This window comes from Pithys albifrons, chromosome 4, assembly GCF_047495875.1.
Source record: "Pithys albifrons albifrons isolate INPA30051 chromosome 4, PitAlb_v1, whole genome shotgun sequence".
NCBI lineage: Eukaryota > Metazoa > Chordata > Aves > Passeriformes > Thamnophilidae > Pithys > Pithys albifrons.
In genome coordinates this window covers 81641394-81655683 of record NC_092461.1, presented here as the reverse complement: position 1 = coordinate 81655683, position 14290 = coordinate 81641394, and the positions used below count along the sequence as shown (strand labels likewise).

General features: G+C 39.4%; 1 protein-coding gene across 1 annotated transcript; it reads right to left on the bottom strand.

Moving 5' to 3' along the window:
- Nucleotides 1-651: 651 nt before the first annotated feature.
- NDUFV2 (NADH:ubiquinone oxidoreductase core subunit V2) lies at nucleotides 652-12895 on the bottom strand. Its single transcript, XM_071554830.1, has 8 exons — nucleotides 12717-12895; nucleotides 11608-11670; nucleotides 5826-5888; nucleotides 5623-5739; nucleotides 3897-4065; nucleotides 2562-2671; nucleotides 1644-1720; nucleotides 652-806 (listed from the first exon to the last, which is right to left on the bottom strand). The coding sequence occupies exons 1-8, from the start codon at nucleotides 12756-12758 to the stop codon at nucleotides 713-715; spliced, it is 735 nt and encodes a 244-aa protein (XP_071410931.1). The 5' UTR covers nucleotides 12759-12895; the 3' UTR covers nucleotides 652-712.
- Between the last annotated feature and the right edge of the window lie 1395 nt (nucleotides 12896-14290).

Genomic DNA, 14290 nt, shown 5'->3' with positions numbered 1-14290 from the left:
ATCCAGTGTCAATAATATTATTACCCTTAGCCATGTGTTAAACTCTTCTGGTGTATTCTGCTTTCCCCCACCTGCATACCTTTTCTGTACTCAACAAACTTGTATAGGAAGTTGTTTCTTGCTGCTGTTCATTCTTTCAGTAGAGCACTGCTGTTTGGGGGTTTTCTTTGGTAACATGAAAAAAAGAATTTTCACATTTTTCCTGGTCATTGTATGGTACTTAGAATTAAGCTCAAGAAGAATCAGTACTTATTCGACCTACCAGACTGGGGTTTTTTTTTACACAATATGGCTCAGATAACCTTTCCTGTTTGTATGTGTGTGTTTATAAATTGCAAATAAAAATGTTTTGTCAGATAATCTCCTTTCAGTTTGGTACCTTATTCATTTGCCAGAATTGCAATTTAGAGAATTTTGTTCCTTCTTCCTTATAAAAAGTTGAAAGAATTTTCAGCAACAGATCAAAAGACACAACTTTGACCTCTCAGTGATCCTAAGTGGACTTTTTCAGTTTCTCTACAGAACGACTTCACTTATAATCTGGAATTACAATTAAGCTTTGCAGTAAAAACCATGGAAAGTTATCTGTTCTTATTACTGTTCCTTTAAAAAAAACAAAAAACACCCCAAAAACATTAGAGTGTAGATAAGTTGAGTTAGATTGAAGATACTTTATTATTTTCAGACAGTTCATCTTATATTACAGAACTCCTTAGAGGTCGGCCCGCACTCCAAAGCCTGGTCCTTTGGGAGGCTCAGTCAGAGAAGTGAGGCCACCAGCCGGCTCGCAGGAGAAACGGCCACTCCTGAAAAATGAAAGCAATTTTACTCACTGCTGCTGTTGTTACAACATCAGATTCTGTTTAATCACTGCGTAAAAGACAGTTATAAATCTTAAGGCTGAAGCCACTGTATTTCTTTGTTCTTTCTATTCATCCTTGAAAAAAGTGTGATGCTACTCTTAAATCAAAAGGAGTCCAAATTCAAGCAGTGACAAATGGTTTTGTAACTGAAATGCAAGAAGACAGGAGCACTAGTTTTGTATTTATTTATAGGTTGTCCAGGCAGTATCCAGTCATATTTTTGTTACAGATGCCCCCTGTGTTTTTTGAAACTAACTGTTTGAAGATTATTCTTGTATTCAAAAAAAATCTTTCTAGAAGCAATAGGAATAGGTAACACCCAAGTCAAATTAATTCCTTGATTGACAGAAACATGCAGTTGGGCTAAAAAGGAACATTGAAAAAAAACAGATAAGAAAAGTTCAACAATAATAACCCTTTCACAATCTTTTTTTCTCAGAAATCACAAAAAACAACCCAATCAGCCAACCAGCAAGCATTTTTTGGTTTAAATGATCTAGACAAAAAATCTGACAGGTAACATTATTCACCTGTGTAGTAGTAAGACAAATCAGAATTGATGTTTTCATGTGTTATGCTCCTCTGGTCAGTCATCAAGAACATGTAAATTCTTAGCTCTTTCCAGTTCACTTTGGCTTTGAATGCATGCAGTTCTGTTTGCTAAATTAAGTAATGCTTTTTAGCTGTGGATTGTGAGCTCAAAGCACTGGAACAGTAATTTAGTTTCTCAGAAGGATCAGCCTTCAAGTAGGTGGCCATTACTGTACAAACAGAGCATACCTTGGGCCTGGCTTGGGAACTTTGCCAGCCTTTAGTTCATCAATTATGTCTTCAATATCTTTGGGTGTCAGATCTTCCTGTAAAAAAAAAAACAACCTTTTACAAAACTGAAAGAGTCAGAAATCATGCTAATTCACAGAATCACAGGTTATTCTGAGTTGGAAGAGACCCACAAGGATCATCGAGTCCAACTCTTCAGTCAATGGCCCACACAGGGGATTGAACCCATGACCTTGGCATTATTAAATTCATCAGATTTTAGTGCTTCTCTCAGGTATGACCCTTGCACAGGTAATTTTTATCCTATCCATTAAGACACACACTTGTGTAAAGAATAAAATTTAAATCCTGCTGTAATTTTAATGTTAGAACTTTTGGTTTATATATAGTTGCAGAAATTATATTAAAAGTAAGAATGTTGATGCTGGCCACATACAACCAGGATTTGTGTTTTCAGCTTCCTTGCTGTGTTAGTGAGCTGGATCTCTGCCTCCCCCCTGCACACACGCCACTGTACGTACTGCAGGATGGTGTCAGCTGTGACAAAAAATCATGGGTACAGCTCAAGAGAACACTCCTGAAACTAGTCCATTCCTTCCACCAGACTGCTTTGAAGTGCTTTTAAAAGCTTATCAAATACCTATTTAAAAATTGGAGATTTATGACCAGACCACTACCACAGAAATACATCATTCCTCTTACACAAATCAAGACAGGAACTGAAATGAAAAATACACTGATACAATACAGATGAAGTGTTCTAGAAGAGGCCAGGAAACTAAAAGATGCTCTAGACTGTAAGTTGTCCCTGCCAATAGAAATTCAAAAACTGACTAAAACTTCAGAATCTGGAACAACTGAAAATACAGGTAACCCAGCCAAGAAATTCAATCTTTTAAAAGGGAATGTAATACTTACATAGTAATTGTCATTTATTTGTACCATTGGTGCATTCACACAAGCACCTAAACATTCCACTTCTATCAGCGTGAAGAGTTTATCAGGTGTCGTTTCCCCAACTTTTATGCCTAAATCATTAAACAGCATTAGGCTCAGCAACGGTTATTGAACAAGATGAATAAAGCATGACTAAGTACTCCAAAGACACTGCATTACTTGTATTGTGGCCTTACAAGCATTTGCACAGTTAAACCCTCTTAAATGAGTTCCAAATGTTTCCCTTAAACAAAAGATTCTAATGAACTATGAAGTCAGTTTTCACATACATTTTTAAGACCTTATTTACAGATCTAATTGAGAAATAACCATGAAGTGACAATTCTAAGAAACACAACAGATCTCCTCAAGAACATTTTTAGTAATAAATATTAATACAACAGAATTGAAAAATACGGAAACGGCTTTCGTGTGCTGGTAGGAAATGTTAATATACAGTGTTGAGTAGTGAATTCCCAAATTAACAAGATCCAAGCATTGACATTGCTAGCTGCAAATTCATAAACAGCTTCCAAGTTCATATGCATAAAGGATAATTTACTGAACAGCACTGTACACATCCTTAGCTTCCATGACACATTGTTCTATTGCTACAGATGCAGACCTTCCCCAAACACAAGTTAGTCAAAGGAACAGTCTGATCTCTACAAAATACTCCAGGGAAGCCTGAATGCTGAAAAGCAGTTTGGCTCCAGTTGTTATAAGGAAGGGATGAGGGAAAGGGAGGGTAAATAATAAAAAATCTAAGTAGGGCCTGTGTCTCAGTAAAAGCTACAGAATCATTCTTATCACTTCAAGAGTTTCAGTTGAAATTAAGCTATCTTTGCAGTAACAAATTAAGACATTTAATCTAAATATGTCTCTTTCAGACAATGGAATATATGCACTGCAAGATAATCAGCAGCTGTTCTGCAGCTATTACCACTAGTTCTTAGGAAATGTTAGCTTTTCATAGAAGGGGAAGAGTTGTGGTTGCTGATCTTACCCTCTCTTCTCTCCATAACCACCCAAAAAGGAGGAGAAAATCGCAACTCACACACAAAACCTCTGACTTCTTATATTCCATATGATGCAGGATTCTCAACAGACTTTTTTTCATGGAGAATTCACAACTTATGTTAACATCATGTCTGCCATCCAGAGGGACCCTGACAGGCTAAAGAGGTGGGCCCATGTGAACCTTGTGAAGTTAAAAAGTCCAGTTTTATTTCCACCATATGAAGAATTAAATTTACTTCAGTATCATTAACCAAAGGTAACAAAAATAAAAAAGTAAATTACAAATTTGTGTCATACCAAGTTTCTTCTGAATGGCTTCTAAAATGCTGTCAGAGTCTCGCAGCATGCAGGGTGTGGTAGTGCAGACCTGAATGTGGTATTTCCCCACAGGTTTGCGATTGTACATGGTGTAGAATGTTGCTACTTCGTACACCCTCATGGGAGGCATTTCTAAGACTTCAGCAACCTGTAACACAGGGAGAACAGACACTATATTGAATCCTCACAGGGCAGCAGTAAAGGCACTTAACAAATCATTTTAATATAGTCCCCTGTCCTCTGCAGTAACAGGTAAGTAAGAGGGAGGGGGTGGGTATCAAGGCACAAATACATCCCAAGTGCCAAGACCAGACACCCGAGTTACTCTGACAGGCACCACCCTGCTGGAGCATAAATTCCACAAAGCCATGGATTAGCACAGCAAGGAGCTGGGGTCAGCTCCCATCCTGTTCCTACTGTCACAGGCCGATGAGAGAAGTCAGCTGGGTTTCAGCTTTCAGTGCCACTCCAGCTCACACTGCGCCTCTGCTGTGTGAATGAGCAAACTCGTGTGAGTTGCTCACGCTGACCCAGGTAAGCCTTTTGGAAAGGGAACACTTCCAGCCTGGTACCACACTCACCTAATCACACAGACTGGGTGTCCCTTGGGTTCTGTGTCACACCATGGCTACATCTGCAGGTTGCTGTCGCAGCTAATAAACAGGGAGTGAAGCACCATCTCCATGGAGCCAGTTCTGCTGCAAGTATCCCTGACCTCATTAACCTGGAACCCTGGCAAACTGCTCAAGTGGAGAACTGGCTCTGGTTTCAAGAGTGTAACTGTTTTACGTTCCAGTTTCTATACCAGGCAAACAACAAATCATGGAAAATATTTGTTCACTTAAAAGGCTTAAGATCCTTCTAAGCATAAAATCATTCTGAAACTTGAATAAACAAAAATGCTTTGACAGCATTAATGGAGATTTCAGGCTTTATGTTACACTGTATAAACAGTGGCAGACCTAAGTTGCTCTTCTTTAAATGGACATTTAACCCCTTCAGTAGTTTCTGTAACACAATTCTCACTTAATGTATCTTGCCTGAATGTAAAACTTTTCACTTTAAAAGTGATGATATGCCAGATTGCAATACAAAATTCAATAAATATATTTATATGAATATACTTTTTTATTTCTTGGTATTTCATTACTGTCATGCAACCTCTCACTTTGGAGCAGTGTAGCTGCTCCCCTGTTTATTTTGAAACAATTTTAATAAATAATGTGGTAAGTCTTCAGGCACTTGCTGTGAGGCATTTACACAACACTCCTGACATTACTACACTAACACTGCTCTGCAGAGTCTTTACAAACCTAGAGATTATGTACAATACAGACAATGTGTGCAGTGCCACTAATCTGGGAGGAGGAAAACCCCACCACCATTACCTTTTGTTTTTTTCAAATTCAGAGAACAAAATCTTTGAAGCCTCCCTTCCTACTTCCAGGAAGATTCTGGGAAGAGAGCCTATCTGAATAGGGCTCATGTAATCTTTTTTTGCCTGTAGTTTCTAGCACTGGGCTAACATCTGCATCAGTTTTCCTTTTTATTTTTAAAAATACAGTCTTACAGGGAATTCTCACAATTCTGCACCACACATAAGTTCCCATGTTAATGTGCTTTGACAAATAAGTGTTAATACTCTACTGGGATATTTAAAGAAAATAGTAAAATTATGCTTGAAAGATACTTGGGTGCTAAATACCTTGTTCATAGCTGATATGGGCAACCATCCATGCTGTCTTTGGGCCAAATCCAGCACTGCCATGACAGCTGCAGACTTGTGTCCCTCTGGGTAGTTGTTAATGATAGCTTCTATTCGCTTTTTAAAGGCAGAGAAGGAAAACAAATCAGTACTGATCTAAAGACAAAGTCTGTGTATTTCACTTGTTTTTTTTGTCTACATACCTTCTGGTTTTCAGGTGTGAACTCAAACGGAGTATCTGGATTATTTTCAGGACTATCTCTGTGCTTCAGGGGAGAAAAAGAACATGTTAAAATGGGTTCTCAGGAAATCATTCAGGACATATTTACTGTTGTAAAACATCTCATTAGACAGTTACAGTTGAGTTGCTTGAATAAAAACAATATATTTTGGATAAAAACTTCATAATACTCAAATGACTAAATCTATTTGCTAAAGTTACAAGAAATATTGATAATTACTTCATCACTCTTAAAAATAATTGCTTGTTCCTGTTATTTCTACTAAAAATTATTCTTCGAGAAACAGGGTTTAGTTATGAAAATACACATTTTTTAACATGAATTGTTAATACAGTTGGGTAATTATGTACAAACTTGTAACAAGCAGATTAAGAGTCCTCTGGTTAATACCTTAATAAAGAAGAAACAGAAACAACGGCCCATTTTTTTCTTTTACTGTGAAACATTACTTTTAAAAACTTCAACATTCATCAAGAACCTTGCTATATAACTAAACTATTTGCACATTTGAACACACATTATTAATCCATTTAAACATATTCTTTTGATTTGTAAAAGATTTCAACATTTTAATTTTATATACAATTCTGAATCAAAAGAGAAGCAGCAGAATTTTGAACTAGTATTTCCAAAATAAGATATTCTTTCAATTATTCCTAAGGTGGTCTTTTAGGGAAACATCCAATTGAAATTAGTTCTTCTATTTTCAGAAAATACAAATTTGGAAATTTTGAAGAAAGTGACATTTTCCTATAATAAAACCTTAGTTCTGAGGTATATCCTTATCCACCAGAAAACCGTCCTGCACAAAATTTTTAGTTGTCTCTAAGCAGCTCAGCTTGTTATAGTTTCCTTTACATACCTCTAGTTAATTCCAAACTTTATGCAATTTCCAAATTGAGAAAACTTCAAATTAAATGGAAAGTCTGGGAAAAAATGCAAGCTACATTTGAGGCTTCATGTTAAAATTAATCCACAACCAGCTAAGGGTAAAACCTTTGAAAGCATATTTAGAAGAAAGAAGCCCCCTCCACTGACTTTAACTTTGATCATTTCCTCCAGTAACCAAAGGTGATTTTGCAGTTGCCACACTGCACTCTCACTGAACAGCAAAGGATTTAATGAAAAATCTTAACATTGCGTGATATTCTCATACTGAAAACCTGTCATCAGTGGAGAACTTAGAACACGTATGTCCGTAGCTATTCTAGGATTTAGAAATTTTAATATGGAAATATTGGAAGGGCAAATACTTCAATTACAAACACTGGTCTAGGCAGAGATTACCTTTGTTTATCCTGTCTATATCCCAAAGCACAGAGTACTACTGCTGTTTGAAAGCAGGTAGCCTCACCACAGTTTCAAGTCAAAGATAAAAACTACAGTTGATTAATACTGCTCCACCAAGGACAACTTTCCCCTAATAAAAGGAATTACAGAAAGATAGCTGATACCCTTTGAACACACCAATATTTTAGTATTTACTTATTGCTTACTGTGTGTTTTACAAGGTAACATCAAACAGCTTTTAGGAACACAACTGCTACTATTTCAGACTGACCAGATAAAGGAGTTGATGACTTATATGTAGTGTTAGTGAGGGTCTTCTACCAATTTTAATGAAAGTTCTCACAAAAAGGCTGATGGAGGAAAAACCAATTCGAAATACTGTGCAACTTCTATTCTTTTTTTCCCCTTACAGATCTTTCTGTGTCCCAGTGGGACAGGTCAAATCCATGATTCATACGTATTTCCATAACTTAGCTTTTCCTTCTCAAATCTTCATGCCTATTTTATTTCAGACTGGTATTATTTTACCTTCCATAGCTATTTTATAGTTACAGTTGTACTTCATCTCAATTTCTTGTGCAAGTAAGTGTATTTGATTTATTAAAATCTCAGTCTTTGTCTAGAGCAGCTGTTCTTTTCAGTGTATCTTCTCTAAACTGATATCCTGAAGTGCTCTACATGAGTAGAGGAATAATAAAGGCTGTATATTGGAAGCTACAGATACAGCTGTAGGAAGGTTCCGCCATCTCTTGTAAAGGCTACAGCAGAGCTGAGCACTAAAGAAGATCATGCCATCTTTTATGTTTTTTATTTTCCTGAAAGGGCTTGATGTAATTCTGTGCCATGGAGAGTGTGATAGTTTCCATTGAGAGCTTACACAGTTCTAGGCCTCCTGAGCATTTAGAAATTTATCCCATTTCCCTAGTCTTACACGTGTCTGACAATGCACCAGTTAGCTGAGACTTGCATGTGCTTATTTGCTCCTAAGTGACACAAGTGCATCTCCACCTTTTTTTATCATACAGATTCTGGAGAGCAAAGTCTGGAATAGGACAGAGTATTAGAAAGAACACTGTGCTAAATCACAGAGTGGCTGAAGTTGGAAAGGACCTCTGGAAGTCACCTGGGCCAAACCTCCCTGCTCAAGCAGGGACATCCAAAGCTGCTGGCCCAAGACTGGCCACATGACTGCTTCTGAATATATCCAAGAAAGAAGATTCCACAACCTCTCCAGGCAACCTGTGTTTCGTCACCCTCACAGTGAAAAAGTGTTTCCTGATGTTCTCTGAGGCCACTGCCTTTGGTCCAGTCCTGGGCATCAGTGAAAAGAGCTCAGCTCCATCCTCTTTGAACCCTCCCTTCAGGGATTTATAGGCATTGGTAAGATCCTCCCCAGGTCTTGTCTTCTCCTACAGTCCCAGGTTTCTCATTCTTTTCTCATTTAAGAGATTCTTATGAAAAGAAACTGATATATTAAGGTTTCCACCATACACAAACTGAGTACAAATAATTATGTCTTTACTAATTACAGCAATTTGTTGAAAAGAATGGTCAAACACTGTCCATGCATTTTTTCTGAGTCTTGCCTTACGCTCCCCAGTTTCCCAAAGTCTTACACAATGTTTTCATTCTGTTCATATTTTGACTGTATCACTAATGCTGCTGAGTGATCATCTCACATTCTTTTTGCTACACCAACCTAGGCCATTTTATTTTTTTCAGTCATCTAATCATCTGTCTTTCTTGACACAGAAAATTATCAAAGAGCACTGAAGAATTATAGTAGAATAGTTAGAATAATTTTGTTTCTATGTATAGTGCAAAAAAATCGGCCTGAAATTTGACCCATACCCTGATTGGTAAACACCAGTCCAAAGCACTGTGAACAAAAATGAAAGAATTGTGTGATCTGCAGGGGAGATGTTTAGGGCAACAACCTGTTAAGTATCCACATGAAATGAGCACTCAGAAGAAATTTATTACCTCTCTTCTAAAGGGAAAATACCCTACATTCTCTATTCCAACAGAACTCAAGATATAAACCTCTCTTAAATTAAAAATGGTGGGAGTGCTCTCAAACCCAACTATTTCACTGACCGTTGTCACAAGTAAATAAACCTGGAATAGAGCAATTCTTTAACCTTCTGTGCTGAAGTCCCTGTGCAGCCTATGATGAAACCCCCATCAGGATAGTCCGTGTGTTAAGGAAACTCAGTCCATGTGTTGAAAACCACAGAGTAGAAGAGCTAAGTTTTAGCTGCTAAGGAGACTAAAGCCAGGTAAAGTCAGAAATTGAAAGTGCATATTTTAACAAAGAAAGGGAATTATAATAAATGTCTCTTTGGCATCAGGCCTTCCCTGGTCATCAGAAATTACAGATTTGGAGCATCATCTTACGTTATAACAGGTAAACAATCTACCTAGTTTTAAACTTTATATATTCTTGCTGGAACTGTGATCCAGCTGCCTGTGATGGCACCTGATAGTTGAATGGCTCACAGAAAAGACCTTCTTGGCTGTTTCAGAATAAAAAGGTGTTTCAGTAGAAGTTCTCTTATTTCTGTGTGTTTCTGCTAACATGTAACATGTCTGCAAAGGGATGCATAGGCATACAAATCAGAAATGCCTTTTAATACTAAGTTTTTTGACAACTAGGTTCCCTGCTAGCCTGTCCCCTGCTGTTACAAAACAAATAGGCTGCATGCATTTCTCTCCCTTGCATATAGATTTTATATTTGGAAAGTCCAGCAAGAAGCGCCAAAATGCTTTGCAAAGCAAAACTAAGACATTTGAGGGTAAACTGAAATAGGAGGAGGAGGACCACCACAACAGGTTAGAGTTACTCCCAGGTTAGCCTACTATTCCTCCACAAGCAGTTTTTAATCAAACTTTGACACTTCATCTGCTTTTTTTAAAAATTATTTTTTCTCCTCTAGAGAAATCCTGTTGTCTAGCTGTGTATGAACACCTGGTGTTGATTACAATAATGCCTTCAGCTCAAACCAGCAGGACAAGTTTCCCTTGAAATTTGCAGTGTTAAGTAACATCTGAAATTTAGTCAGGATAAACAATTACACACACAGAGTGCCATTCAACTGTTTTCTTCCCACTGTGTTCTACTTCACAGAAGAACAAATATTATACTAGTAAAAAAATAAGAAAAAAAAAGAAAAAACCCCCCTCATAAACCATCCAACCAACCAACACCTGCCAAAAAACAAGGAAAAATCCCCTATGCTCCTCTAGCAAAAATTCTGTTGCAAAATAACAGTCATCAATGATGCCATTAAATAAACAGCCTGAAAACATTCAACTTTTCTACTTCCCTTTCTCTGTTTTCAGGCTCCTCCCTTCAGCAAATAATTTGAACAGCTACATAAATCTTGAAAAATTCCTGGAGAGTTTACAAAGCTTCCTATGTCAGGCATCAGCATCCATTAGGGTGCCCAAAGACACCTTCTGCCTGTCTTCACCAACCTCCAACTACACTTGAAGCCTCCTAAATCGCCTGCAGTCTGCAATGTTTCCTCTATTCCTTGAATACCAGCGCGCACTCCATTAATCATCAGTGCCTGCTCAGATTTCTGGAAACGTACACAAAGGACATACTGTAATCCCAATAATTTCATTTTATAATTAAAGCTGTAGAGACAGCTGCAGAATGGTAAGGACAACAACAATCTGTCCAAAAATGCTTGAGCACCTGTTTTCAGCAGTGGTCAACTCTATAGTAAAGTCCTGATTTATACAGAGTGATGGGAAAATGCCAAATTATTCAGCTGTTAAAGTGCAGACTAGCTAAAGCTCTGAATGGAGCAGAATGGGACAGAATACACCTCTCTTGAGATGATTCTTCAGTTTCTCTTCAGGGGTAGACAGAAAACATAGCTGCTTTACACACTTAAATTCAAGGGCTTTTTATTTTTTGCAATCACTATTACTATTGATACATATGATGATAATGACTAATGGCCTCAGTTAATAAGTCACTGTGCACCACACTGTACCACATATAACATGAACAAGAACTGCACTTTCCACCTCCCATAAACAGGAGGAAGCCCTGAACCTAAGGGTGATTATGCAGCAAATTTCAGAAATCAAGAAACTGCACCTGCAAAAAGTTTAATGAGCTTCAATTACAAACTCACGTAACTCCAATAAATAGAGGAAATAAGAACTGGTTTATAATGAAGAAAAGCCAAGTCTCATCTGCAATCGCATGCAAACTACTGAGAGTTTTCACTATATAAGAAACACAAGGCCAAAACCTAAAATAAAGCTTTTTGATACTCCATCACAACTGTAATAACAAGGTGCTGCTTCTTTGTAAACGCCAGCAGGTTTCTGTAGCAAAGTTGCACCCACCAGAAGCTTTTAGGCAGGTTAGAAAAAGCATATAACAAACTCCTCCTAAATATTCATCCCCCTTTGAGTAAGGCACATCACTTACCACAAATAGGGCCCCAGAGGCATTGCGTGCCGCCGTTCTGTGCAGGTATCGGATCTGTCCCACCTACAAACAAAACAGTGTTAATAATTCACACACGGCTAGTGGCTGCTTACAGAACCAGTCTGACTTCTATTCTAGCTGTAAACCACTAATTCTACTTCCATCACTAATAATTCAAAATAAATCAAGAGACTATTAAGGGCTCTCCTGTACTATCGGGAGATCAAATCTCTTGATTCCCACCTTGGCCAATTCAAATGATGTACAAAATAAAGGATCTAACTCTGCCACTGCTTAATTTAAGTGTCTTGAACACAAACTCTCATCAAACATTTCATGAAGAATTTTCCAGTTTGTTACTTGATATCAGTTTAAATCTAAAGTTTGTAGAAACCATCACAACTACTGAAGTACTTCTCCAGTGAGCATTTAAATGCTCCTTCAGCTTTTATCGAATGCAGTGCTGCAATCAGGCAGAAGAGAAAAAATGTAAACACAAACCTGAAATATCAACTGAAAGCAGACCCACATGCAACTTCTGTTCAGCTGTTTTCTGTACTGTCATGCCAAAACAAATCAAAGTTTCTAGATTCTGGTCGGTATTTCTAAGGTAATTTGATAATGTTACCGTGTCATTAGTAATCATTCTATAGCAAATTTAATGTTATATTTATACTGAATTCTAGAGCAACGTTGAGATGTTTTACAGAAGAATCATAGAATCACAGAATGGTTTGGGCCGGAAGGAACCTTAAAGAGCATCCAGTTCCAAGCCCCTTGCCATGGGCAGGGACACCTTCCACTCGAACAGGTTGCTCAGAGCCCCATCCAGCCCGGCCTTGAACAGCTCCGGGGACGGGACAGGTCACATGACAGGGAAAGACTGCAGCCATCCTGTGAACCTACACCGCAGTGAAGCTGCATGACCTGCTGCTGAAAAGGCCGAGCTGCTCAGGCTGCTCTTGGAGAAGAGCAGGGACTGTAGGTCCGTGGTACTTAGGCTTGGATTTCCGGCATCGACCGACGCCGCCAAGCCCCCATTCCCCACACCCCGCCGCGGCCGGCCTCCCTCCCTCCCTCGGCCTCGCCGAGGGCGGTGCCCCCTTTACCGAGCGGGCGGCGGCGACGCGCAGGGCGGCGCACAGGAACATGGTGGCGGCGGGAACGACCGACCCGCTGCTCAACCCGAGGTCTGGCCCCGGCGCTCCCGCTCCCTCGTTCCGGCCTGGCCCGGCGCTCGCTCTCCGCGCAGCGCCAAGGAGACCCGCGCCGCGCACGCGCCGCCCCGCCCCGCCCCGCCCCGCGCCGCGCGTGCCCGGGACGGGGACACGCTGTCCCCAATGTCCCCAGTGTCCCCAAAGTCCCCAGTGTCCCCGGTGTCCTCTCCCAGCGCTGCCCGTCCCACCCTATCAACCCTCGGAGGGAGCCCCACCGCAAAGGCTGCGTGAGAGTACCCAGGGGAATTGAGCCTTTTGTGAAAAGCAGATTTTCCTTCGGGAGCGGGGGTCTGCTCCTCATTCTTCATTTCCTCAATGCCGAGAGACGATATCAGCATTTGTAAATTCAGGTGCTGCTACCAGTATTTGATATTTTCATTGATTTGTTTTCCCTAAGTGTTTACTTGCTTATGAACCTCATTTCTCTACTCGTATGCTTCCCTGAGATGAGTTCTCAAAACGCTTAACAGACTCCCTAGAGCACAGCAAGTGTAATGGGGTGGCAATGTTCAAACACAGATTACAGTTTCTGTTGCTAAGCTAAATTTTTACATCCTGATGAGAATTTGCCCTCGTATACAGCTGAAGGATAGCAGAGGCCATGTGTGATTTGGTTCAAGGCTTGTTCCTGTGCAGATAAATTAAAAAACATTCATTTTTATTCTGTGAAATACATAATCACAGCAATTTGTTAATTATATGCTAGCCCGATACGCGTTTTTCAGTTGCACTTCATAAATGTCTTACTAGACAAGGAAAAAAACCATTTGAAATAATTTTGTAATTTAAAATCAGTCTATTTATCAGATGACAATGCTAAAAAACCCAGTGTGGCCTTGAATGTGAGTCCAATATCTGCAGTGATCTGAAAGGGGGCCCATTACTTTTTTGCATTCTGCCTCCTACGTGCACTGAAGTGCCAAAGTCCTCCACCCCAATGTTTTCAGACAATTCTTTTTCCATTGTGACCCATCTGATGCCTTAAAAGTCTGTAAAAAAGACTCCAAGCCAAATTTTAGTAGGAGATAAGATAAAGGGTAGTTACTTTAATGAGCAGCCAGACTCGCCCAGGAATACATTGACGCACTCATGGGCAAACTTTAATTTCCATAGGTTTTATAATATGATCCATCCAATCATCACTTTACACATTTCCAGTTCCACCTCTTTCCCACCCCAGTCCCACCCCGGTTCCACCCCCCAGGAATTGGGTCTGGGATCGATGAAACCCCCTCTTCATCAGCCTTTCTCTTCCTCGGCCTCCTGGAGTTCTTTCAGTGTTCTTTTTCTGGGTCACTCTGCCCTATGTTTATGTCTTCTTCTGATACTCTTCAATCTTGTACCTTGAACAAGAGACTAAACAGCTGAGGAATTTGAGCTTACTGTTCTGGGATAGGGGGTAGCGATAGAAAGACATTAAACTTAAGCTGCTAGAGATATTAACCCACTAAAAATCTACTTACCTA